Here is a 27,011-nt window from a genome sequence, read left to right on the forward strand (position 1 = left end):
AATTGCATCATTTTTAAAAACAAAGTAACAACTTTTTCTTTAAAAAAGTACTTACATCAAACTACAGACATAAAGATACCATTTAAAATGAAAAGTGCTCCCTACCCAGAGAGAAGCCCGAGAGAAGAACATGAGAGTCAGGATGATGACGAGGTACCAAAGCAGGAAGCTTCCTACTGTCCCACAAGAGTCATCTTTCAGGCACTCAGCCTCCTGGCTGGGAATGGTAAAACTGAGAGGTATGGGAGGAGGGTCCACCTCCCAAAATAAAGACAAAAGGTCTCCCATGACAGCTGCTTGCTTAGGAAATAAAACATGCTCAAACGGATGAAGGTGACTGGGGACCATTTCCCTCCATGACCTATGACAACTTCCTTGGCAACCAATTATGACACATACTTAAGCAACTGTTGCAGGCTGATAAATATCCTTGGATTTCTTAGATAGGCAGATTGTCTAAAGGACATCTAAAATAGTTTATGGGGTTTCTCAAAATACTTTCTTCTGCCTCAGTTGTTGAAACTTACGTATATTTAATTTTCATCTCTTTAAGTGTTTAAGGTATTTCCCCCCCCCCCTCTCTCTCTCTGGACAGGGCTTCTCTGTGTACCCTTGGCTATCCTGGACTCACTTTGTAGACCAGGCTGGCCTTGAACTCACAGTGAATCGCCTGCCTCTGCCTCCCTGAGTTCTGGGACTAAAGGTATGTACCACCAAGCCTGGCTTTATCAGTCTCTTTTTAAAATGTGTACCAAACCATTGTAAATACACACACAGAGAGAGAGAGAGAGAGAGAGAGAGAGACAGAGACAGAGAGAGAGAGACAGAGACAGAGAGACAGACAGAGAGACAGAGAGAGAGAGAGAGAGAGAGAGAGAGAGAGAGAGATTCTAATACATTACAAATGGCATTATATGTCCCCTAAAACTTAAATGTTGACACCTTCAGCCCCATCTTGTATTTGGAGGTAAGGCCAGAACAAAGTAGTGGAGAGGATGGCTCAGTAGGTCAAGGCCTTTGATGCCAAGATGTGTGACGTTGAGTTTGATCCCTGGACCCTACATGGTGGGAGCAGAATACTGACTCCCTCGAGCAGTACTCTGACCTCCACATGGTCACTCTGGCACATGGCACCCACACGCTGGCATTTACACACAGAAAATAAATGTATCTGTCAACTTTAGTCTGGCGACTGTTCTCTAAGCCTGGGACAAATGGACAATTGCTTATGGGTTACACTAAGAGAAGGAAACAGAGACCCCTGTTAGGAACTACATCAGGCCCGGTGGTGGTGTCCCAAGCCTTTAGTCCCAGCACTCAGAGGCCGAGGCTATCGCTGAGTTCAAGGTCAGCTTGGTCTACACAGTGAGTTCCAGGACAGCCAGGGCTATACAGAGAAACCCTGTGTAGTCTGTCTCAAAAAACAAAACAAACAAAAGAGCTACATCAAAGTTTTTTTTTGTTTGTTTGTTTTTTCTTTTTAGATAGACTTACAAGTGGAGAAATGAGAACGTGGCATTCTAGTTTTAACTGTACACTGACAACTTGAACCCATTCTCTTGAATAGTTTTCAAGTTAGTTCATCTCTGAATCTATACCTACATCCAAACATTGTCTTAAGGCAGTATAAACCTGACCAAAAAAAAGCCGGGCGTGGTGGCACACGCCTATAATCCCAGCACTCGGGAGGCAGAGGCAGGTGGATCGCTGTGAGTTCGAGGCCAGCCTGGTCTACAAAGCAGGTCCAGGACAGCCAAGGCTACACAGAGAGACCCTGTCTCGAAAAACCAAAAAAAAAAAAAAAAAAAAAAGTCATTAGCTCTTTAAGAGCAGACCACAACGCCTGCCAGTTTTCATATGCCATACCACAATGAAACTTCATTTTCTTCTGGTTGATCTTGATATGTATGTACGTGTTTGAGACAGTCTCATGTAGCCCTGGCTGGCCTTGGAACTCCAGAGAACCATCTGCCTCTGCCTCTGAGTGCTGGGATTATAGGCGTGCGCCACCATGCCTGGCTGGCTCACTTTTCTGTGGGAATGAATCCCCAGGCCTTGGGTAGCCTGGCCATTATTCCTGATTCAAGCCTCCCCCGGTCTCCCTCTTCCCACCTCACCTGCAGCGCTAACCACGAAGCGCTTTTCCCCCCACCCCCATATATTGCACACCTGGAGCACTGGTAGTTTGCAAGAGCTTGCGCTAACTACTAAGTAAAGCCAAACTCACCTCCCTGGAGAACCTTTTCTCTGTTCCTTCAAGAACATTCAAGGCAAAGGTGGGGTTTTTGTCTTTAACCTCAAAACTACTGACAACTTCAATAGAAGGTTCTAGTTTTTCTTCCTACTGCTGCATCCTCTAGGTAAGTATTTGAGAATTCACATTGGGGCAGACCAATTAGGGGAAAACATTTTGAAACAGGAAAAATGCTTTGTCATTGCTGACTGCGTCTAAATACACCAGGCATGCTTGTGGCCTGCCAATTAGCCATCCGGCTAAATATAATCTGCTTAAAAATGTGAGCCCATGAGGGTCCTAAATAAAGCTACAATTAGTAATATTCAAAACTCAGCTTGTTAGAGACATTACTTTTTACTAAGGGTTCAGAACCTGGTCTGAATTTTGCTGCTCAGCTTTCTCCCGGTAGCTAAGTAGGAGCCACAAATCCGAGGGCGTTTCCCTGGCAACGGTCGCTGCCTTGGTCCCCAGCCCCACCCCCTCCTTCTCGCGAGAAGAGACGGCCTGGTCCTTCCGGTAACTGTAGGCCGACTAGCCGGCCGCAGCCTTAGACTTGGGTATGCGCATGTGCAGTAGGCGGTGGCGCCAGTCCGCGGCTTCCGGCAGCAAGACATGGTGCGTTTTGGGGGGGTTCTCTTTGTGCTTCCTGGACGTGAATTTCACGCGACCCCCCAGAGTTCCAAGCCTAAAGTTGAGCCTGGGTTTCAGCCAAGGGAGAATGTGGCCAGGAGTCCTGCCACTTGTAGTACATGGGCCGAAAGACATAAAGATGACAAGTTCGTGCTGAGGGAGCCGGGGAGAGAAAGCCCTCCGACCGGAGTTTTAGCACGGGGCTGGATGGCGGGAAGGCTACCAGTCCGCTCTGTAGAGAACGACTCCCAGGAGCTGCCATGTCAGTGATGGCAGAGCTGAGCCTGCCGAGACAAAGGAGATCCGATCCAACTGTACCCAAAGTGAATGCACGTGTTCCCTGCTCTCTCTTGACCCTTCACACTATAGTACCGGTTCACCTCATAAGTAAGGCTGTAAAATTCCATCACCAAAAAGGAGATCCCGGGCCTGTATCAGTCCAAGGTCACGGTTAGAGCCTGACACAGTAATGACGAAAATTGGCATCTGGTGACTCTTCAAGTAGACCTGGTACCACACTCAGTTGAGTCAGAGGCAAAGCGGGAACTCTGCAGACTTAATTGCAAACTATTGCATTATGAAACGAGACATTCTTAGTTATTGGAACCATTAACTTCTCCGAAATAACCAGCCAGTTCTCTTGATTTCTCTGTGGTACCAAAGAAGATATTTCAGGATTCCCTTTCTAATATTAAAATTGGGGGAGGGGGGCGCAGAGTGGACTTTAAGGAAGCGCGAAAGTTTGTAGGCTTGTTACTTTACAAAAGACACTTTTGATTTCTTAAGACTGGTTTCTTTTAATATCAAGCTGTTTTGGTTTTTATGTTTTTTAATAGATGCAAGGAGACATAAGCCCCAGTGCTTCCCTTATTGACAGAACCATCAAGATGAGAAAAGAAACAGAAACTAGGAAAGTGGTTTTAGCCTGGGGGCTCCTAAATGTATCCATGGCTGGGATGATATATACTGAAATGTAAGTTAATCAGCCTGAAAGTGAACATTTAACCATCATTGGCTGGTACTGTGGCTTTTTGTTTTGGTTTTCAGTGTTTGGTTAACTTGTTTGTGTTGGAGATGGGTGGGTTTTTTGTTTTGGTTTTTTGTGGTTTTTTGTTGGTTTGTTTTTGTTTTTTTCTTTAATAACTGAAAAGCCCTTTCTAATTTTTTCAGGACTGGAAAGTTAATTAGTACATATTATAATGTGACATACTGGCCCCTCTGGTATATTGGTAAGTCATTTTCACTGTAATCTACATTTACTACAAATGCAAACTTGCTTATAAGCTTAATTGGCTTAGTATTCATTCTTTCATTCAGACAAATACTGTTTGTCTGTTTCCCAAAACCATGACTATAAGTCAGGCTCAGTGGCACACACCTGTAATTCCAGCACTCAGGAGGCAGAAGCAGGTAGATGGAGGCCAGCCTGGTCTATAAGGAGAGTCTAGGACAGCCAGGCTACCCAGAGAAAGCCTGTCTCAAAAAACAAAAACAAAGCCAGGCGGTGGTGGTGCACGCCTTTAATCCCAGCACTTGGGAGGCAGAGGCAGGCAGATCACTGTAAGTTCGAAGCTAGCCTGGTCTACAGAGTTAGTCCAGGACAGCCAAGGCTACACACAGAAACCTTGTCTGGGGGAGGGGGGGAAGCATGACAGAGCAGAGAAGGAATAAGATAAACTTTCATGGCAAGAACATTTTAGTAGGAGGCTGAGTCAGCTTGATTACTTCAAGTCTGAGACCAGCCTGGGATGAATTGCAGAATCTTGCCTCAAAAATAATTAATTAATTAATTAATTAATTAATTAATTAATTTTAAAAAAGAAGCCAGGTATAGCAGTACCCATTTAGTCCCTGGACTTGAGTCAGAAGTGGAGGCCAGCCCTGTGTAGGAGACCTTGTCTCTAAACAAGCAAAGCCAATAAATGGTACAGCCTTGGGCAGTCAAGAGTCCTGGCAAGGAAAGGAAAGCCTGACAGTGATAAGATTTACACTTGCTGAGCCAGGCGTGGTGGGGCTGTACTCCCAGCACTCGGGAGGCAGAGGCAGGTGGATCACTATGAGTTCGAGGCTAGCCTGGTCTACAAAGGGAGTCCAGGACAGCCAAGGCTACACAGAGAGACCCTGTCTCGAAAAATAAATAAATAAATAAAAACCTCACTAGTAAATGCTCTGCACCCACCACTTAGACTAAGTGCTGTCTGTTGTGAGGAATAAGAAACTAGTTTTTAACTCTTTTTGTTTGTTTGTTTGTTTTTCAAGACAGGGTTTCTCTGTGTAGCCTTGTCTGTCCTAGACTCACTTTGTAGACCAGGCTGACCTCAAATTCACAGCGATCCACCTGCCTCTGCCTCCCAATTGCTGGGATTAAAGGCGTGTGCCACCTCACCCGGCTTAGTTTTTAACTTTTGGTGTTATTTTGCTAAAACTATGAAGAGTTTTTTGTTTTAATTCCCCAACTAGTAGCTGGAAATGGAACCAAGACCATTCTACTTTTTAAAATACTACGTTGGAGCTGGAGGGGTGACTTAGAGGTTAAGGCCACCAAGCATTGTGACCTGAATTTGATCCCCAAAACTGACATGGTGAAAGGAGAGAAGCCATTTACACAAGTTGTCCTCTGACTCTGAGCTCTACATGACTCCCCAATAAGTAAAAAGATCCCCCCCCCCACCCCCCGTTTTGGTTTTTCAAGACAGGGTTTCTTTATGTAACAGCCCTGGCTTTCCTGGACTTTGTAGACCAGACTGGCCTCGAACTCACAGCAATCCACCTGCCTCTGCTGCTGGGATTAAAGGGATGTACCACCTCGCCTGGCTTAAAAAGAATATTTTTAATAATAATAAGTTGTTTTCTTCTAGAACTTGCCCTCGCATCGCTCTTCAGTCTTAATGCCTTGTTTGATTTTTGGAGATACTTCAAATATACCGTAGCACCCACAAGTCTGGTGGTTAGCCCTGGACAGCAAGCACTGTTAGGCTTGAAGACCGCTGGTAAGAGGTGGCGGAGACCTGGACACACAGCACATGGGACACGACATGGCACAGTAGTCCACTTTCTTAGTTTTCCTTTCTCATGGACTCTGAGGTAGAAGGTCATCTTTTATGTAAAACCCATATATAGGAAATTGTTACACAGTTATTGTTCTCTCTGCAACTTGAGTGGGATGTCAGGTAACTCTGTGGAAATATGTTTTCCTGTTGGAGCACTGTGGAAATGATAAACAACTCATTGGTTGTAGTTGTGTAATCATGCTTCATGTAATTTTATAGTCAGAGCCTTCTGTTATTTACTTATTTATATTTTTAAAACTTAACTACATGCTTAAAATCAATCAATCTTTCCGTCTGGTGTCTCTATGTAGCCTGTGGCTCAATATGTAGACCAGGTTGGCCTTGAATTCAGATTCACATGCCTCTGCCTCCCAAGTATTGGGATTAAAAGCTTGTACCACCACACCCAGCCCTAAATCTGCTATCATAATTTTATTTATACTCAAGAGGCTGAGGCAGGAAGAGCTTAAGGTCAGGGATAGCCTGACTCACACAGCAAGACCTAATTGTTTTAAGTATATATTGTGTGTAATTAATTTTCTTTCCCTTCTAGTTGTACAGACCGCCCCTCCCCGTGATCTGGCAGCCAGCCAGATCCCTCCCTCTCCACCTTCCCCTTCGATTCAAGGTCAGAGTGTGTTAAGTTACAGCCCATCTCGGTCACCCAGTGCCAGCCCCAAGTTTGCCACCAGCTGTATGGCTGGGTACAGCCCTCAGCTGCAAGGTCTGTCTTCAGGTGGCAGCGGCTCCTACAGTCCCGCTGTGACTTACTCGCCTGCCAGCGCTTATAATAAGGTAACGACTCTTTGTTTTGTTGTGGAATTGGGAGTTGCAGTAAACTAATCATCCAGCAAGTCTACATTGTGCGTTGGGCTGGTGAGGAAACTGAGGGACACTTGGTGGTCCGAATCACTCAGTAAGAGCCAGAACAGAAACCAGGTTCCTGCTATCACTCAGTCAGAAGTTCTTTAAACAACATTTTCCCCCCAGACAGGATTTCTCTCTGTAGCCTTGGCTGTCCTGAACTGGCATTATAGACCAGGCTGGCTTCGAACTTACAGAGGTCCACCTGCCTCTGCCTCCCAGAGTGTTAAGATTACAGGAGTGTGCCACCAAGTCTAGCTGCCTTATAAGATGGGTAGGGTCTCACTCATGTAGCCAAGCTGGCATCACATTGTCCAGGTAGCAGAGGCTGGTCTTGAACTCAGTCCTCTTGCCTCTACCTTCTGAGTGCCAGGATTTCAGAGACAGCTTGCATGTGTTGCTTTTAAAAAATTAAGCATATTTGCATTTTAGCTGAAAGCAAAATCCCATTCTTTGCTTTTGTGTAGTTGGCAAGCTTCAGTCTGTCCCCTTCTTCTGCATACCCCGCCACTGTTGGCCCCGCGGAGAGCAGCGGGCTGAGATCTCGATACCGCTCTTCACCCACGGTCTACAACTCGCCCACGGACAAAGAGGACTACATGACAGACCTGAGGACTTTGGACTCTTTCCTTAGAAGTGAGGAAGAAAAACAGCAGAGAGTGAAGCTGGGTACGATTATTTAACTTACATTTCATATACATATTTTGGTATCACTTCACATAATCCTTAAACTAATAGTGGATTAGCCGTTACACCTAGGTAAAACTAAGCTGACCTGAGCAGTCCTGACTCTTTCTCTGCTGTAAGGTTCATACAAGCTAGGATGTCCCCAAATTGTGCATGCGCGTGTTTTGACTCACTGTGTAGCAAGCTTATTCAAATGATAGCTCTTTCCCAGTCTTGGTCGAGGACTGGTGTCCAGGCTAGGTTGAGGAAAGCAGTATTGCCTATAAAGGTGCTACTGGTTTGGAGAGGGTTTGTTGTTGTTTTGTTTTTAAATAACATTTTAAAGTTGGTCTCTTAATAATTCCTTGAAGCCTCTAGTTTACCTAGGGAAACAGGGTTAGCAAGTCTTAATCTATTTGAAGTGGATTTGATTATTACAAAGTCAATTATTTGAAACCAAATTAGGTTATTGAACTGAGTAATGATTTCCCCGCAGGAAACTTCCACAGTGAGCACGTTCGGTGGGAAAGCTGGCCACGGTGAGGAAGCCAGGCCGCTGCAGCATGGCGTTTTGTGTGCTTGAAATCTCTCTAGGGGTTTTTAATTTAATTCTGCCTGCAAGTGCCACAAATGTCAAAGAAACAAATCAATATCATCTTGTTACTTTTTTCTGTTTTGAAAATTTGAAACATTTGAGGTGTGCTGACCATTCTAGAGCAGCGCAAAGCCCAGCTTATGGTTCTCAGGTGTGCTCCATTGCTTTTTTATCTTCTCTTTCACGTTTAGAAGTATTGTGGTCAGCGTTTGTAAGTGTTATGGCTGTTGCTTTTCGTTGTCAAACCTGACAAGACCCAGTTATCTTCATTTCCTCCTAAGTTAACTGGGCTGCGATTAGAGATCTGATCTATATATTAATGTTTGTGGGTCTCTTTCTTTGTGTGGGGAAGGCTTTCTAATCTCAGACCTGCTCGGAGGCTCCATGGTCGCTTCTGCATAAATGGTTCTGGCATATTAAAAAGAACATGTACTCTAAATTCTGGTGCGCCTCTCTCTCTGTCTGTCTGTCTGTCTGTCTGTCTGTCTCTCTCTCTCTCTCTCTCTCTCTCTCTCTCCCCCTGGTAGTCTTTGCCTGTTTCTATACATTTAGCCACTCTGCTGTGTTCTTGGGCTTTAGGTTATTTAAGTATTCTGCATAAATTAATAAATGAATTTTTTAAACAAATATACTCTCAGGCTATGTAAATAGCCTGTTATAAATTTTAATGCTGCTTTTAACATTAATTTAAAATTCTTTTCAAAATTATTGCTTTGTTCTTATGGGAATTTTTTTTTTTTTTTAAATCTTTGTGTCCCTGAGATAGAATCAGGCTATCAAACTCAGGGTGGCTTGGAATTCATTATGTCACCTGGGCAATCTTCACTTACAGTGTCCCTGACCCGTCTCTTGAGTGCTAGGATTATAAGCCTGTCTATACAGGGACTTTCTAATTGTATCATTCGATCTATACTTCCTCCCCATTGGGGTGAGGGGGTCATGTGTGTCCGTATGTTTGTATTGTGCAGTCAGCCTCAAACATCCTTCGGTGGGTGCCCTTCACAGTGTGGTTTTTGCCATGAGATCTGCCGGAAACATGGCAATTAAGTTAAGCTGGCACAGAGATCCACTTACCTCAGCTTCCCTAGTACTGGCACCAGATTTATTTATTTTTGGCTGGGTTGATGGCACCCGCCTTTAATCTCAGCATCCCATAGGTAGAGGCAGACAGATCTCTATGAGTTACAGGCCAGTCTGTTCTATATAGTGAGTCCAGGACAGCTACGGTTACAAAGTGAGATCCTGTCTAAGAAGAAGAGGAGGAGAAGGAGGAGAAATGCTATCTGTATTGTATTCTTGATGTCTTCCTTTGAGCATTGTCTTATCCATCTGTGCCCCATCTTTCCCATCGTTCCTTCCCTCTCACTTTCTAGATCCACAAACAATATAGCTGTATCTTGTACTCTCTCCCTGGCTGACTCTGAAGTCGCTCTGGTTTTCTTGAGACTGGATTCTTTTAGAGGAGAATGGTATTTAGAAGTTAATTTCTGAGTACAAATTATATTATTATTACTTAAGTATTATATTTTAGATTCTTCTAACATTCAGCTAGCAAATAATTCATATTGATAATTCCAGTTCCATATTCACAACTCTCCAGGAGTAAAAAGCTAGATGCTCATTTACACCGAGTCACTTAAAAACGAGTTGTGATCCTTTTCCCTCAATATTTCACGTGTCTTCTGAGAACAGTCCTGGCTGTCCTGGACTCGCTTTTGTAGACCAGGCTAGCCTCGAACTCAGCAATCCCCCTGCCTCTACCTCCCAACTGCTGAGATTAAAGGCCTGGGCCACCACACCTGGCTTCTCAAAATGAATTTCTTAATTGCAATACTGTCCTTTGAACTCCATTTCTCTGCCCATTACAGTGTGGTCAGCCTACAACTGCCCAGGGGCAGGGGTGAGGGGCAGAGGCGGATGATGAGAAACAGACTTCTCGGCAGACAGCTTGTTTAATTGGGGGGGGGGGACAAAGGCTGTTTAAACCTTTGGGAGATGGGAAGGGGCTTTTGGGGTGAGTGTACATCATTGGCCAGGGCCAACGGGCTGGGAATGCCTTATTTGCATAAATAGAAATTCCAGGTGCTTGCTGGACAAGACCTTATAAGGAAAGAGGAAGTTTAAGTTGTAGCCTGACCACCAGGCTCCTTGACCACCTCAAGAGTGGCAGAGGTGGGGGCCACAAGACCACTGCACTGGCACGTGCGGCCCCCGACAGGGAGGGAGCAGTCCTATTTCTGTTGGTCTCAAGACAATTTTCAGGGTTTAGACACACTTTGACCTCACTCTTGCTCCGGTCAGCTTCCCAGACTCAATAATACCACTGTAACTCATACACAGTAATACAGTTGATCCAGTGTAACCTTTAGAACTTACTTTTTTCTTTTACTGATATAGGCCACTCAATTTAGTTGCACTTTAACCTAGAGTGTGTGTGTGTGTGTGTGTGTGTGTGTGTGTGTGTGTGTGTGTGTGTGTTAGTTAAAGTTATCAGGCTTTTGTGAAAATCAGATTTGCCCAGTTGTTTTGCCATCATTAGCTCAAGTGTTTACTGGTAGCTTAGTTGCATGGTCATGGGTCTCTGCTGATAAAGAATTGCATCACTTGGTCACAGTGATTGCAAACAGGTTCCCTTCTCGCAACAGTCCACCAGAGAGAGATCTTGCCCAAATGGATTGGTGCAAAGACGGCTGCACATGGACACTTCCTTGTGTGTTGTTCCACATTTACTGATCTAGCACTCTTCTCTAAAGAACAGTCTTGTTTGCCTCTCAGCCAGTTGTTTTTAGTCACTTTGGACTCTAAAGTGAAGCTTTTCTCAAATACACTTGATTTTTTTTAAAAGAGTATCTTGTTTTAGTTTTGTTTTCAATTCTTTTTTCCTACCTTAATGATATTAAACCTACTTTCTCAAAGTTGGTCCAACAGTTAAATCATCTATAATGCTTGGAGACTAAATAAATACCTACACATTGACAGTGTTGACTTTTATGTTGGCGTCTCCTTTGCTAGTAACTTGTATGATTTTTCAGCTTTATCAGTTGAACACGCTGGATGGAGACTGAAAGAATAGGCTCTTCATAAGTATACTCATTACTGAGAAAGTGTCTGTTCAGCGCGTTACATGCTAGCAGAAGAGAAAGCATTCTTGCCCCAAAGGAACTCATCTTCTCTTGGGGAATGAAGCTTAGTGTCCTCGAGTGTGAAGAGGACTCCCAAGTGGAGGCTTGTTAATTTTTAACCCAAGGAACCAGTGATCTCCAAAGGGAAGACAGTGTTGAGAGCCAGGGGACGCACTTCTAGGGTTTTTCTTCTGACTCCTTGCATGTGGGGGTGGGGAGTTGTCTTCTGACTCCATGAGTATTGCGGGGCTTGCCTAGTTCCTAGGTAGTCAGTGTCTCTGAGTTACTGCTACATAAAAAGTTGCTATGAGGATTGCTACTGTTTCCATTCAATTGCAGGGGGCCCAGATCCCACCTCTCCTTCCACCAGCCCTACCTTCTGGAATTACAGTCGCTCTGTGGGGGATTATGCACAGACCTTAAAGAAATTTCAGTATCAGCTTGCCTGTAGGTCTCAGGCTCCGTGTGCTAACAAAGATGAAGCTGATCTCAGTTCTAAGCAAGCTGCAGAAGAGGTAAAGGAACAATAAAAATGATTTATTATATTATGACTTCAGATTGCTAGAAAATGTTGGTTGGTTGGTTGGTTGGTTGTTTTCTGTTGTTTTCTTGGGGTTTTTGGGGCAGAGTTGGGTTTTTGTTTTTGTTTTTTGTTTTTGAGACAGTGTTTTTTTGGCTGTCCTAGACCAGACTGGCCTTGAATTTAAAACAATCATCCTGCCTCTGCCTCCCTGAGTGCTGGGATTAAAGGCGTGTGCTTTTGCCAGTCTGTACTTCATTCGTTTAATATAATATATGGGTTTTATATTCTTATTATGTACAAAAACATACACAAACCCTACCAACATAAGGAATTTTGAAGATAAATTTGTGCATGAAAAGCAACTCTGAATTAGTAATAAGAAAATTACTAATTGCTAATTAAGTGGATACTAGTGTTTCTGAAGGGTCTTTTTTCTTTTTTTAAACAGGTCTGGGCAAGAGTGACTATGAATAGACAGCTTCTTGATCACATGGATTCATGGACAGCCAAATTTAGAAATGTAAGTTGTGGGCTAGAGAAATTGCTCAGCAGTTAAGAGCACTGGTTCATCTTCCAGAGGACCAGATTCAATTCCCAGCAGCCACATGGTTGCTCACAACCACTTATAACTCTAGTGTGAGGAGGTCTGATGCCCTTTTCTGACCTCCATGGGCACCAGACACACATACATGCATGCTGGCATGCATGCATGCATACATACATACATACATACATACATACATACATACATACACACACAAATAAAGGAACAATATGTTTTTAAGGTCTTCCCATTTTATTTCCCAAAAAGATTTTCTGTCAGTATATTATATACCTACAATTGTTCAGGGAGACAAGACAATGGTCCACAGAAAATACTTGTGTGTTTGACACTGTTTAGAATATACGTGCAATTTCTTCATTGCCTAGAAAAGAATCCTCAACTCTTCTAGACAGAGATGGTGGGTTCTTGGGTTTTCTTTCTTTCTTTCATTCATTCATTCTTTCTTTCGTGTGTGTGGGAGTTTTGAGACACAGTGTATCCCTGGCTGTCCTGAAACTCTCTTTGTAGACCAGGCTGGCCTTGAACTCACAGCGATCCACCTGCCTCTGCAAGTGCTGGGATTAAAGGCATGCACCACCATGCCCAGCTTGCATGTTAACTCTTAACAGGCTTTCAGGGGCTGTAGAAGTGGGTCAGTGGCTGTGAACAAGTATGCTCTTGGAGAGGACCCAAGTCTGGTTCCCAGAACCCATGTCAGACAGCTCATAGTCAACTGTAACTGCAGCCTAGCGGTTCCAGAGCCAGTGCGTGCGCACACAGTTAAAAATAAAATAATATATATAAAAAAGAAGGGCTTTAATTTTCAAAGGTTTCCTAATTGAAACTTTTTTTTTTTTTTTAGCTTCTTATAAGGAATTGTGGAATTCTTTTTTTGTTGTGGTGTGTTTGATTTGGTTTGGTTTTTTTGTTTGTTTGTTTGTTTGTTTTTCGAGACAGGGTCTCTCTGTGTAGCCTTGGCTGTCCTGGACTCACTTTGTAGACCAGGCTGGCCTCGAACTCACAGTGATCCACCTGCCTCTGCCTCCCGAGTGCTGGGATTAAAGGCGTGCGCCACCACGCCCGGCTTGGTTTGGTGTTTTTGTTTTGTTTCATTTTCGAGACAGGGTCTCTCTGGGTAGCCTTGACTGTCCTGGGCTCACTTTGTAGACCAGGCTGGCCTCGAACTCTCAGCAATCCGCCTGCCTCTGCCTCCCAAGTGCTGGGATTAAAAGCCTGCACCACCATGCCTGGCTGAATTGTGGAATTCTTATAAGGAATTTCATCTGAACCATTTTTCCTCCTTTCAAGTTAAACAGAAGGTTAGGAACAGTAGTAGTCCAAGTCACTGCAAACAGAGAACAGCAGCACGCATACCAGAGGTTCTCTGTGCAGCCTCTTCAAACCCCCACATTTAAAGAAATCCCAATCTTTAAAGAAAGGTAGTACTGTAACATTTACAAACTGGTTTTAAGTAAGTCTGTCTCTGCCTGCAGTTAGGGGATAGGCAAGCCCACAGTGAGTCAATCAGTTGCCTTAGTTTGAAAACTGCTTTACTGATTATAAACCAGTGTAAGTGGAAAGGGAATATGTGAGTCATTACCTCTAGATGTGCAGACTGGAAATTACATTTTCTTCAGCCAAGAGTAACAATCATAGAGTGTGTTTTGTTCTGTTTGGAGACAGGGGCTTACGATATATCTCCTCCGGCTGAGGTGGTACTTGAGATATGTAGGCCAAGTGACCATTATAAGCACGAGCCACTATGTTCATCTTGAAAACAGGAAGTTTAGGGGGGAGGGGAAAATAACACCTAACTGAAAATTTAACATTTTCTTCAAATAAAAAGCATATCTGACTTAAGAAAGTAACTTGATTTATGCTTGGTAGCATACCTGCTCTCAGCATCATTGTTGCTGCTTGCATTCTTTTTCACTGTGCTTTATGATTCTGTTAATAAAGTGTAAGACAAAAAAATTACCTGAGAAAAGGGGAAAAATGGTTTGAGAACTGCTTTAGAATAATAACTGCAGGAGCTGTTCTTCATTCCTTCCTAGTGGATCAATGAGACAATATTGGTGCCACTTGTGCACGAGATTGAGTCTGTCAGCACTCAAATGAGACGGATGGGCTGTCCAGAGCTGCAGATCGGAGGTATGTGAAGCCGAGCGTGGCCATTGCTTAAGTGGGAGACATCTTGTAGGGGGCTGTTGAGCATCTTTTGTTGGCTTTAGGTGAAGAAAATGTTTGTAATTGCTTTTTAAATGGAGCAGCTCCATTTGAGGTATACTTAACCTACTATACAATTTGCCTCCTGAAAGTGGACAGTCCAAAGGTTTGGCTTGAACCCAGGCTAGTTTTACATTTCATGCCCCATACCCTTGAGCAGTCCCCTTTCCATACACTCCCTCCAGCCTGGGTCTGCTCTGTGTCAGTAGACAGGCCTGTTTGGGCTATTTCATGATGGTGACATCACTCAATTTGTGGTTCTTTGTGACTTTCATTTGACATAATGTTTTCAAGTTTCATTCATGTACTTTATCTCTTTTTATGCCCAACTAAAACTCAAATGCATCATTTGCATTTTATTTACCTGTTAATCAGTTGATTGGCATTTGGGTTGTTTCCTATAAATAATATTGCTGTAAATACAGTTTTTAATATACATTTCCTTCAAAAAGCTTATGCCAGTTCACGCTGTTATTTCTATACCCTTGGAAAATTCCATCTAACACCAGGCGCTTGCTTATATGCTTAGGCTGCCTTTTTTCCTCTTAATTTTTTCCCATGATTATCTTTCATAATCTGAAAGAAATCACCTTCATAAATCTACTTATCTGGATATAATGGACAACTTTTAATACACCTTTTTTAAAGCTCTGGTATATATTTTATACCTGTAACATTTTCTATATATTAGTTTTGCCAAAAAGAATTTAGATCCTTTTTTAAAATATTTATTTATTATTATGTATGCAGTGCTCTGACTGCATATACACCTGTAGGCTGGAAGAGGGCATCATATCATATTACAGATGGCTGTGAACCACCATGTGGTTGCTGGGAATTGAACTTAGGACATTTGGAAGAGCAGGCTGTGCTTTTAACCACTGAGCGATGTCTCCAGCCCTGGATCCTTTTTTAAAGAGGTGTCTTTCTGTCTCTCTGTCTCTGTCTCTGTCTCTGTCTCTGTCTCTGTCTCTGTCTCTCTCTCTCTCTCTCTCTCTCTGTCTCTCTCTCTCTCTCCCTCTCCCTCCCTCCCTCCCTCCTTTCCTCCCTCCCTCCCTGTGTGTGTGTGTGTGTGTGTGTGTGTGTGTGTGTGTGTGTGTAAGAGAGAATCTAGCTGCCTTGCATGAAATGTTACAAACTGCATACTGCATCTTAAGTTATTTCTGGGTTAGAAAGATGGCTCAGTAGTTAAGACCTCACATAGTGCTCTAGCAGAAGACCTGAGTTCAGTTTCAACATTCAACCAACCACCTGCAAATCCAGCTCCAGACCTGACACCTCTGTCTCCATGGGTGCTGCACTCGGGTGCACATTACACACAGAAATATGCCTGGTTAAAAATAAGTTAAAAAACAAAAAACTAAGGGAGCTAGAAAGATGGTTAAAAGCACTGACTGCTCTTCCAGAGGACCCAGGCTCAATTTCTATCACATACATGGCAAACACAACCAAATGTAACTCCAGGTCCAGAGGACCTGACATCCTCTTCCGGCTTTTACAGGTACCAGGTATATATGTGCTACACAGATATGCATGTAGGCAAGATGTCCATGTACATCTTTACATTATAAAATAAATCCTTCTTTAAAACTAGTAGTTATTGCTTTCCTTTATTCTCTCAGTAAGTATTAAGTCCCTCCAATAAGTGTATATATTTCTGCAGTGCTGTGGTGTAGCACTGCAGAAATTGACTAGAGCCCCTGCCTCTGCTGAGCTTTCTCTCCAATAGATGAGATAATCAGCAAAGGCAGAAGAAAATAATTAGTGCTAGGGCAGAAAAACAGTGTAGGAATAGTTCCTCATCCTCGTGCTGGGGCGGTGAAGTCTGAGCTAGAGTGCTAAGGAAGACATCACCGATGTGTGTGAGCCCTGGGAGGCAGTGGGAGCCAGCTATTTGAAAACAGGCCAGGGGAAACTCTGAAGTGGGTTGAGTCTCTGTGATGAGTAATCTGTGCTCTTTGTGTTTTAACAGAGGCGAGTGTTACCAGCTTGAAACAAGCTGCCCTGGTCAAAGCTCCTCTCATTCCAACCCTGAATGCAATTGTGCAGTATTTAGACCTAACACCAAATCAGGAGTACTTGTTTGAAAGAATCAAAGGTAACTTGATTTGAAGAGGAAAAAATGAAAGCTCTTTTGCAACATTAGGATTTTTTAAATGAAAGATAACAAGGAAAAACATATTTTGAAAAAAGTGAAAATGTAATTATGGTCTTATATTTTATAAGGTTATATTTAAGTATGGGTTAATTAAGGCTTATACTTGGACATCTTCTCAGTCCTCTATTTGACATGCTAAGAACTATCTTTCAAAGACTATCTTTGAAGATTTTAATTATTTTATTCTGGGTAAGAAACTCAAATATGAGTTAAGTAGGCCGGACTCATTTTCTACTCCTAAAACTACCAAAAACTAGGTGCCATTGTGATAGTCTTTGTAATATCAGTGTGCTAATCTGATTCTTGTAATTTTTGTAATTTCTATTTAATTTGTGGTTTCTGTTACATGTTTAGGATTTGGGAGGAGCTGTGATCTGAGGAGACGGCCCTGGAGTCAGGACGTTTAACCTCTCCAGCCTGGCCATGCGCTCTCCTCATTACACTTCTCTACTTAGAGAACAGTTCATGAAATCAGAGTTACTTTTCGTTTGGGCAGACTATAAAATGTTTCTTTATTAAAGCAAGTTTTAAAAATAGTATTTCAGTATTCAAACTTTTCATGCATTTTAGCTGAAAAGTATTGCAGTCTGTGTTACTTCCTGCTGCTTGAATTCCAATTTAAGAATAAGTATGCTTTCATAACTTTGTAGAAACTTGTCACATGAGGACAATTTCAGGCAGACACAGTACACTAGATGGAACTCAGTGACAGAGCACTTGCCTGGATTGCATGTTCCATGCCTCTGTCTACCTCAAAAAAGAGGAAAGAACAAAACAAAACAGCACAGCCTTCTTACAGACGTCACCAACTAGTTCAGAGCATCTCTGCTCGGGCCACCCCTTCTTCCTCTGTCTCATTGGAAGCAAGTCCTATGTTTGGTAGTCATCCGGAGCCATTCTGTAAAGTTCCTTCATTGGATGGGCTTTCAACTGTCAGTTCATCTGTCATTTTTTCTTTTGGTTTTCCAAGACAGGGTTTCTCTGTGTAGCCCTGGCGGTCCTAGAAGTCACTTTGTAGACCAGGGTGGCTTCAAACTCACAGAGATCCACTTGCCTCTGCCTCCCTAGTGCTAGGACTAAAGGCGTGCACCACCGTGCCCAGCCTCTTTTTAATGGTTAGCAAGGTATTTGTTGAAAGAGCTAGAATGTTGTCCTATAGAGTTGACTTTTCTGAATAGATCCATGGTATAGTTTATATAACTCTGTTCTCTTATAGTTTATACAACTCTGTTCTCTATATTTCTGTAGATTTAGGTTCAAATATTTTGGTAGTTGACTTTGTTGATAGTACTTATACATCAAGTTGAAAATTGTATATGAGGTATCATCAAAATACAGAAATAAATTGAAATACAGTGAAAGTCATGCACCTTGAATGGACACATGTTTCACCATGTTTGACTCTGTGCGTATACACATTTTTATAAATTGCATTGTAGACAGTATTACTTTTCAGTTTTGTTGAGAACATGGCTTTACATGTTCGGTGCAGTTCTTACACGTTAAAAAAATAATATGTCGATGCCAGGCGGTGGTGGTACACACCTTTAATCCCAACACTTAGGAGGCAGAGGCACGCAGATCTCTTCTGAGTTTGAGGCCAGCCTGGTCTACAAAGTGAGTTCAGGATAGCCAAGGCTACACAGAGAAACCCTGTCTCAGAAAAAAAAAAAAAGTCAGCAGCTCATATAAGACTCACTGTGCAGTGACTGAAGGATCCAGGGCACAGTCTTACTCCTTACCTGATTCTTTACAGTGGTGGTTAACTTTTGTATCTTACGTTTCTTCCTTGCTTTGTTTATTTATTCTTTGTCTTTGGTGTTTTAATTTTTACTTTTGTCGCACAGAACTTTCTCAGGGGGGCTGTATGAGTTCATTCCGATGGAACAGAGGAGGCGACTTCAAAGGACGCAAGTGGGATACAGACCTGCCCACCGACTCTGCTGTAAGGCCTTAAGGCTTTTTGGGGTTTGTGGTGTTCCACCCCACCCCCACCCCCACCCCCAGGTTTCTCTGAGGCTTTGGCTGTCGGGGACTCACTTTCCCTGAACTCACAGAGATCCGCCTATGACACATTTGTTTATTTATTTGTTTTTTGGTCTTTCTAGACAGGTTTTCTCTGTGTAGCCCTGGCTGTCCTGGACTCCCTTTTGTAGACTATACTGGCCTCGAACTCACAGGGATCCGCCTGCCTCTACTTCCCGAGTGCTGGGATTACAGACGTATGCCACCTTGCCTAGTGACACGTTCTTTCTTATGTGGGGCTATTACTTTAGGAAAGATTGCTATTATCATAACTTGGCAAATCAAACAGCATTAGGGTTTGTGTTTTTTAAAATTGCGGCGCTGTTTTTGGTTTGGTTTTTCGAGACAGGATTTCTCTTTGTAGTCTTGGCTGTCCTGGACTTGCTTTGTAGACCAGCCTGGCCTTGATCTCACAGTGATCCACCTTCCTCTGCCTCCCGAGTGCTGAGATAACAGGCATGCACCACTGTGCCTGGCTCTGAAAATTTTGGGGGCGGTTTTGTGTTAACTGTTTATGTGAAAATTAATTTTTAAAGTTGTTATTCAAATTGAGAATATGCAGTTTTTCTTAGTTTTGCTGGCAACTGTATGGATGCAAATTTTCTATTTAACAGAAAATAAGGAGCCAGGTAGGCCTATGATCCCATCTACTCAAAAAGCTGAGGCAGAGGATTGCAATTCAGGGGTTACCTGAAGTGCTGCAGAGTGAGATGAAGGCCAGCCTGAACAACTTAGTGAGACCTTATGTCAGAATAAAGAAGGGCCGAGCGTACAGACCTGTGACAGAACATCTGCCGTGTGTGAGACTACGGGCACAGACACACACATACACACAAGGGTGGGGAGGATTGTCTGCAAAAATGAGCCGGCCATGGTGGCGCACGCCTTTAATCCCAGCACTTGGGAGGCAGAGGCAGGCAGATCACTATGAGTTCAAGGCCAGACTACAGAGTGAGTCCAGGACAGCCAAGGCTACACAGAGAGACCCTGTCTCGAAGGAAAAAAAAAAAAAAGGGAAAACTTTGCATTATAAGGTCAAGTTGAGTGCTCACTTCAGCAGCACATATACTAAAATTGGAACAATACAGAGAAGATTAGTGATGTGAGAGGATGACATGCAAATTTGTAAAGCATTCCATATTAAAAAAACAAAAAGTCAAGTTGAGGAGTTGGAGAAATTGCTCAGAGGTTAAATACTGGCTGTTCTTCTAAAGGTTCTGAGTTCAATTCCTAGCAACCATATGGTGGCTCACAACCATGACCTGGTGCCCTTTTTTTTTTTTTTAGATGCCCGGCCTCTTCCAATTCTTTTTATTTATTCTATTTTTTTTTTTTAATTTATTTGTTTGTTTTGGTTTTCTAAGTCAGGGTTTCTCTATGAATACCTGGCTGTCCTGAATTCTCTTTGTAGACCAGGCTGATCTCAAACTCACAGTGATCTGCCTGCCTCTGCCTCCCAACCAACTTCTTTTTTAAAAAGAAAAGATCAAGTTGAAATGATGGCAAATATACTTTTCAATTTTGAGTGATTTTTTTTTTCCAACATAGGTTTCTCCACATAGCCTAGGCTGTCCTGGAACTCACTTTGTAGACCAGGCTGGCCTCAAACTCACAAAGACCCTCCTGCCTCTGCCTCCCCAGAGCTGGGCAGGTGCTTTATGCACTGGGGTACACACTAGCTCTGGACTGAATTGTCTGAAATAGAAGCTTACCCTTACTTCATCAACATACCAAATTCTTCTATGTTTTAAGTAATTTTTTTATCTTTATAAAAAGTAATGTTTATAAGTACACATCTTTCCAAAGAGCCAGGTTGCTCGGCTGACTTTGCATGGTTGTTTGTCGTCCACAGATCATCGTGCATGTGCTATGCACCTACCTGGACTCCAGGCTGCCTCCACACCCTAAGTACCCTGACGGGAAAACATTCACCTCTCAGCATTTTGTTCAGACGCCCAATAAGCCAGGTACTAATGCCTAAAAGGGCATGTTGGATTGTCACCTGAAATTCCTTTATGATTTAGTTTTTTAGCGTGTCATATTTTCTTTACAGATATTACGAATGAAAATGTGTTTTGTATTTATCAAAGTGCTATCAACCCTCCACATTATGAGCTAATCTACCAGCGACATGTCTACAATCTTCCAAAGGTATTTCTTTTCGGTTCTCAGGGTTTACCTCAGGACCTCATGCATGCTGAGCAGGTGCTCTGCCACTGAGATATATCCCTAGCCCCAAGAACCTGCTGCTAGCCAATGTCAGGATGCTGTGTTAGCTGGGCGTGGTGGTGCATACCTGTAATCCCAGCACTCAGGAGGCAGAGGCAGGCAGATCTTTGTGGTCTACAAAGAGAATCCAGAACAGCCAAGGCTACACAGAGAAACCTCGTCTCAAAAAAAAAAAAAAAAAATCTGTTGATTTGTTTTCAAAGCTGGGTCTCACTTAGTAACCCCGCCTGGCCTGAAGTTTGCTGTAATTCTCCTACACTGGCTTCTCAGTGCTGTGATTGCTCATGTGAGACAACACAGCACGCCTGGGACCACAGTTGTAGACTAGTGTGTTCTAACTCTGAGAGTTTGTGTTCTTTGTATTGTGAACGCCGTGGTGTTTAGTTTGGGAAAGGAAAGGAAAGCATTCACCGTGGCACTGCCACAGCTAATGGTTCCTCGGGTTGTCTTCTGGAAAACTTCATTTGGAGCTTTCTGTTTTGTTCTGTTTTGGCTTTTGTTTTGTTTGAGACACGGTGTCACTGTGTAGCTGTGGTTGTCCTGGAACAATCAGAACTGCTGTAGACCAAGCTGGCCCAACTTCAAAAGGTCCTCCTGCTTCTGCCCTGTGCGTGGTAGGACTAAAGATGTGCACCACTACTCCCAGTTTTTTGTTTTGTTTTGTTTTGTTTTGTTTTTTAAGATTGAAATCAGCTGGGCATGGGTGGCTAAAAAGTTACCCTGCCAGTCCAATGTCCATGCAGGCATTTTATTGTTGCAAAGAAGTTTTACAGGTGATCTTTGCAGTTTTGTTTTGTTTTGTTTTGTTTTCCTACCATCTTTACTGAGAATTTCACATTGACTGCAGGTTCTTTTTGTTGGTTTCTGGTTTGCAGAGGCGGGCACAGCATGACAACACAGGGTCTTCTCAAGTAGCCCAGCTGGTCTCAGGTGTTCAGTCCTGCCTCAGCGTCCCAAGTGCTAGGATTACGGGCGGCCTCCTCCAGACACAGCTACTGACTGAGATTATACTCTGAGTTCCCCCCTCTCCCCAGCAGAGAGGGGAATCTCTCTTCTTTTGAGCCATTGAGGTTCCTGGGGCTACCCATGCCAAGTCTTTGTTTTTGTATGAAGAAAAATACTATCTTGTAAAAATTCATACACCTGAAGTCAAAAAAAAAATCAATAGAGGGATTTTACAGCCCATCGCTTGCATATCATAGTTGAATTTCAGAGCCGGCAAATGTTGCCCAGCTGTTGCTTACAAATAAAATCATTTAACATGTTCTTTATATACTAAAGGCACACTGTGGTAGTTTGGTTTGGTTTTGTTTTTAGGTTTGGGGTTTTTTTATTTGTACAAGGTTTCTCTGTGTAGCCCTGGCTATCCTGGAACGCACTCGTAGACCAGGCTGGCCTCTAACTGAGAGAGCCCTTAGAGATCCACCTGCCTCTGCCTCCCAAGTACTGAGATTAAAGGCGTGTGCCGTAACCGCCCGGCTTGCTGTGGCGTTTTGAAGATACTAAAAGCTATGTGAGTCCTAACACTCTTGTTACTGTGCTCTCCCGGGCCACGGGGCATCTTCCCATCATCATCGGAGAAACTTTCCTTCCAAGCTTCACTGGTTGGTTCTGAACGCGTGAGACCCCACCCTGCCCAGCCTGTCAGCTTTCTGTTCATATTTCAAGTCTGTCTGTCATTCTTGCATTTAGGAGCTACACTTAGGCCTGCCTCTCCAGTCAGGTTAGAGGCCTCTCTGTGTCTGCTCTGTAATCAGCTCCACGGTCCAGGATCCTCTCTGTCTTGACACAGTACGCCACTTGTTAGCAAAGTGGAGGCATTGTGTATTGAATGAGTAAAACTTTGAGTTATGTAAAAATCTAAACCGGTGGGGTGCAAACTGCTAAGATCTGAATTTGCCTACATGACTGAATCTTTTTAGTTTAACTCTTACTGGTTTTTTGTTTTTTCTTAATTCTAGGGAAGAAATAATATGTTCCATACACTGTTGATGTTCCTTTACATCATAAAGACCAAAGAGTCAGGAATGCTTGGGTAAGTATTTATGATTTTAAAGTTAAGTACTTAATTTCATTATAGTTTTTCTTCCTGTGTTACAGTTCTGCAGAAAGCAGCACATATTCCAAAAGATTTGTGGACAGAATTCTAGATCCGTTTTGAGTGCGTCAGTGATTGAGAGCCACCATTTCCCTGTTGGTAAAAGCAGCTGAATGACATCAGGCTGGCTTTACAGTTATGTTCCCTGGAGGAACACCCTGAAACAGGATGAAAATCAGACTCCTGCCACTTGAAAATAGAAAGGAAAACTTGGAGTGCTTTCCAAGCCATTCCATTTTAGACACAAAGCCTTCCACAAAGTCATTGTGCTTCCAGAGGGCCTAGTCTGTACCCTTTCCAAAATATTGCTAATTGGGATGAAAAATAGTCTGTTGAAGTTGTTTATGAATTCAGTAATGAGGCTCACAGTGTTTACAAATGCAAAATTGCTGTATTGTCATGTTGATGATTCAGTGCTTCAGTGTTTCAAATACTGTTTGAAATAAGCAGGCCATTCCCGAGGCTGGGAAAATCTGGTAATGTATGATTTGGGGGTCTGAAAACTTAGCTTCTGGGGTCCAGCTGTCACAACAGGGACCTAGAACTACTGACATGTCCAGGGAAGTGCGCGGTGCAGAGGCCGACGGTGGCCGGCTGCACTCCACCCGGCGTGCTCTGTGAAAGAGGGTTTAGAGTGCCATTCATAATTTGGAGATTAGACATGTTCCAGAATGTGCTGCCCGGGCAGCCCAGCACATGTGCCACTAAGTGCTTAGAGCGTGACTTGTCTGACCGAGACACTAACGGGCAAGATAAGGATTAGAGTTCACCAAAGGAAGTAAAGTGACCTGCTTATATGCGTTGTACACTGCTTACACACCAAAAACTGTCTCTTGGAAATATGAAGTGTGTGTGTGTGTGTGTGTGTGTGTGTGTGTGTGTGTGTGTGTGTGTGTGTGTGTCATCGTTCTGTATATCCTATGGAAAGCATTGTCTGAGTGAAAGTAAAGTTCTTTTTCTAAATTTATTTATTATGTGTAAAAGACTGAAGCAGATGTGAACACAGTCATAAACAGAAACGTTTATTCCTTTCTGCTTTTTTTAACATTTATTTTTCAATTGTAAAAATAATACATGCTCAATATAGAAATGTTAATATTTAAATGGCATAACAGTACACACTAGCAAATTAAAATACCTTTCTGCTCAGCCACTCCATCCACCTCCAACAAGGTGTCCAGTGTCAGGTTTTCAATATCCAGACTGCTTTGAGGAATGAGTTTGTATCTTTCATGTTGTTTAGAAATGAGTTACATCCAAACTTACTGCTCTTTGAGCTGACTTTTAATTTTGTAGTATGTTTTAAGCATGTCAATAATTGTGTGTGTGTGTGCGTATACATTTTTAAAAAAGATTTCCAGTAAAGTTTCATTATAAATGCCTGTATGCATATGTAGAAAGGAAACGCAATCATCAACACTCGGGAGGCGGAGGCAGGTGGATCTCTGTGAGTTCAAGGCCAGCCTAATCTACAAAGAATCCAGGATAGCCAGGGCTACACAGAGAAACCCTGTCTTGAAAAAACAAACCCAAAAAATAAATAAATATTTGATTTGTAATTCTTTACGTAGTGTTTCTAAAAGGCTGGGGTATTTTTTGGGGCTTATGGCTCAGTGGTAAGAGCTCTGGTTGCCTTTTCAGAAGTCCCTGGCTCAATTCCTAGCCGCCCCCTTGGTGGTTTACAACTGTCTAACTCCAGTTCCAGGGGATCTGGCACTAGGCATGCAGATAGTACACATGATATGCAGGCACAACACTCACACACAGAAATTTTACATTAAAAAAAATATTTAAGCCGGGCATGGTGACACACACCTTTAATCCCAGCACCTCAGGAGGCAGAGACAGACAGATCACTGTGAGTTCGAGGCCAGCCTGGTTTACAAAGTGAGTTCAGGATAGCCAGGGATACACAGAGAAACCCTGTCTCGAAAAACAAAAAAATAAAATAAATAAATAAATATTTGATTTCTAGTTCTTAGTGTTTCTAAAAGGCTGGGGTGTTTTTTTGTGGTTTGCTGTTGTTCTGGTTTGTTTTCTGGTTTGGGGGTTTGTTTTGTTTTTTAGGTTTTTTGAGAGGGTTTCCCTGTCTGACTCTGGCTGTTTTAGAACTCACTCTGTAGACCAGACAAAACAAACAAAAACTTATCATCCTATAACTTAGAGTATGAATGACTTTTTAAAAGCCTGGAGCTAACAGCTGATGACTTTTGGAGCCGCCCCCCACAGGCCTCTGGTGCATCTGCCTTGGCATTGCAGGTGGCTGACGTGAGTGCTGTGGCTCGTCCCCTTCTCGTCCCCTTACTCGATACAGTCACATTATTCTGGAATATATTTGTCTTTGTGTCATAGTTTGAGCGTGGCATGGTTTCAGATGTATGACTAATGCACAGACTTGCAGAATGGCCCCCTAGCTCATATGTTTGAAGACTTGGTTGCCAGCTGGTGGAACTGTTTAGGAAGGCTTGGATGTGACCTGCTGGAGGTGGTGTGTGGCTGAGGGCCGAGGGGACCTGCTTGCCGCCATGCTCCCTACTGTGCTTATGGACTCTTAGCTCTCTGAACTGCTTTCTTTTATAAGCTGCCCTAGTCAGGGTATCTTTTTCAGTTATTATTATTTTGAGACAGGGTTCTCTGTGTAACAGCTGGTTGTCCTGGAACTCACTCTAGAAACCAGGCTGGCCTCACAGAGATGCACCTGTGGGTCTGCCTCTGGAATGCTGGGATTAAAGGCGTATGCTACTATGCCCAGCATTAGTTATGTTATCTTGCCATAGCAATAGGAAAGTAATTAAGACACCAAGAAATCCCTGATAATCAGTAAATTTCTAATTCAAGCCGAGGCCTAACATTGCTATATTCTCTATTTTAAAAATTGGTTGGCACTGTAATATTACTAAAATATTTTTGCTAGCTCTCTCTACTTGATGTAGCTCTTCAAGTCTACTGAAAAATTAATCTTTAGCACCTCATAAACCTGTTTATTCTAAACATAGGTTTTAAGCAGTTACTAAAGTAGACACCGTTACCTGCCTCCCGCTGAGCTGTGTGACAGGCTGCGCTGCTGAGTCACCTCAGCTGTCACCAGTTAGACACATGTCCCTCCTGTTGTGGTTTTATTAGAATCAGACCATAGACAGTTGGGGAAGCAATTCTACTCAACCCGTTTTTCTTTCTTTGTAGGAGAGTTAATCTTGGCCTATCTGGTGTGAATATTTTATGGATTTTTGGAGAGTAGTCCTTCACTGAATTCCACACATTGGGACTTCGGATATAATCGGCCTGGAAGAAGTTAAAGCTAAGCATCTCCTCCGAAGCGCCTCTTCAGAAATAAGATGCCTGTTCTGCATGTTCTGCAGGCTTGTTCGATTTAACAGGAACCGAGCTGTTGGGAAGCTTCTTAGGACGATAACAAAGCCTGCATCTTGTACTCCTCAAAACAGTAGTTACATTGGATGACTCCAAACCTGCAGTCCTGGGGTGTGAAGTCGTGCAGTCCCCTGCAAGGACGCCGCTCCATTGTAGTTCCAGTGAGAGCCAGCACCTCAATCTTTACTCCCAGAAACTGTTGCTCAGTGTTGGTAGCAGTGTAAGTGCTCGAAATGAACCTTGCTAGTTTTCTTTGTTGTATCTCTATATTTCCCCAGTGTTCTACAAGTCAGCCTAAAGCTGAAAGGAAATTAGTTTCTAAGTGATGTAGTAATTAATCCTGCTGAGCCGTCTCCCCAGCCTCCTATTGGTTTTTTTAATATTAAAAGAGATTTGATAATATTGGCATCTTGAAAGGTCAATGCGTGCATTAAATTTAGCTGATAAAATTAAACTTTTGGGTTTTAGTTAAATGTCTAAGGACATTAAGAAAACTGTTCACTACTTTCATTAGCACAGGTGTGTGTGTGTGTGTGTGTGTGTGTGTGTGTGTGTGTGTGTGTGTGTGTTCATGCTGCCATATGCTCTGGGGCCTGTATATCATCAGCAAGCATTCAGCCGCTCCCTTCTTTAGGAGCCCAATGATCGATGTCCTATCTCTACTGCTTACGTGGCA

The 27,011-nt window shown here is 42.9% G+C and overlaps 1 protein-coding gene across 2 annotated transcripts in view; it reads left to right on the plus strand.

Moving 5' to 3' along the window:
• Nucleotides 1–26,751, plus strand: part of TMEM209 (transmembrane protein 209) — a 34,482-nt gene extending 7,731 nt beyond the window's left edge. The window contains exons 1-15 of one of the 2 annotated variants that reach the window (XM_084786354.1): nt 2,737–2,851; nt 3,703–3,839; nt 4,037–4,095; nt 5,725–5,856; nt 6,470–6,711; nt 7,248–7,449; nt 11,503–11,678; nt 12,135–12,206; nt 14,285–14,381; nt 16,429–16,554; nt 18,462–18,559; nt 20,492–20,606; nt 20,693–20,790; nt 22,830–22,903; nt 26,150–26,751. In XM_084786354.1, the coding sequence (XP_084642480.1) occupies nt 2,849–2,851; nt 3,703–3,839; nt 4,037–4,095; nt 5,725–5,856; nt 6,470–6,711; nt 7,248–7,449; nt 11,503–11,678; nt 12,135–12,206; nt 14,285–14,381; nt 16,429–16,554; nt 18,462–18,559; nt 20,492–20,606; nt 20,693–20,790; nt 22,830–22,903; nt 26,150–26,204 (1,686 nt within the window). In that variant the 5' untranslated portion in view covers nt 2,737–2,848 and the 3' untranslated portion in view covers nt 26,205–26,751. Of the gene's footprint in view, nt 1–2,736; nt 2,852–3,702; nt 3,840–4,036; nt 4,096–5,724; nt 5,857–6,469; nt 6,712–7,247; nt 7,450–11,502; nt 11,679–12,134; nt 12,207–14,284; nt 14,382–16,428; nt 16,555–18,461; nt 18,560–20,491; nt 20,607–20,692; nt 20,791–22,829; nt 22,904–26,149 lie in introns of those variants that run through there. The other variant, XM_084786353.1, reaches the window with a different exon arrangement.
• Nucleotides 26,752–27,011: the final 260 nt, after the last annotated feature.

The sequence above is a fragment of the Acomys minous genome (genome assembly GCF_964271855.1).
Source record: "Acomys minous genome assembly, chromosome: 6".
Taxonomy (NCBI): Eukaryota; Metazoa; Chordata; class Mammalia; order Rodentia; family Muridae; genus Acomys; species Acomys minous.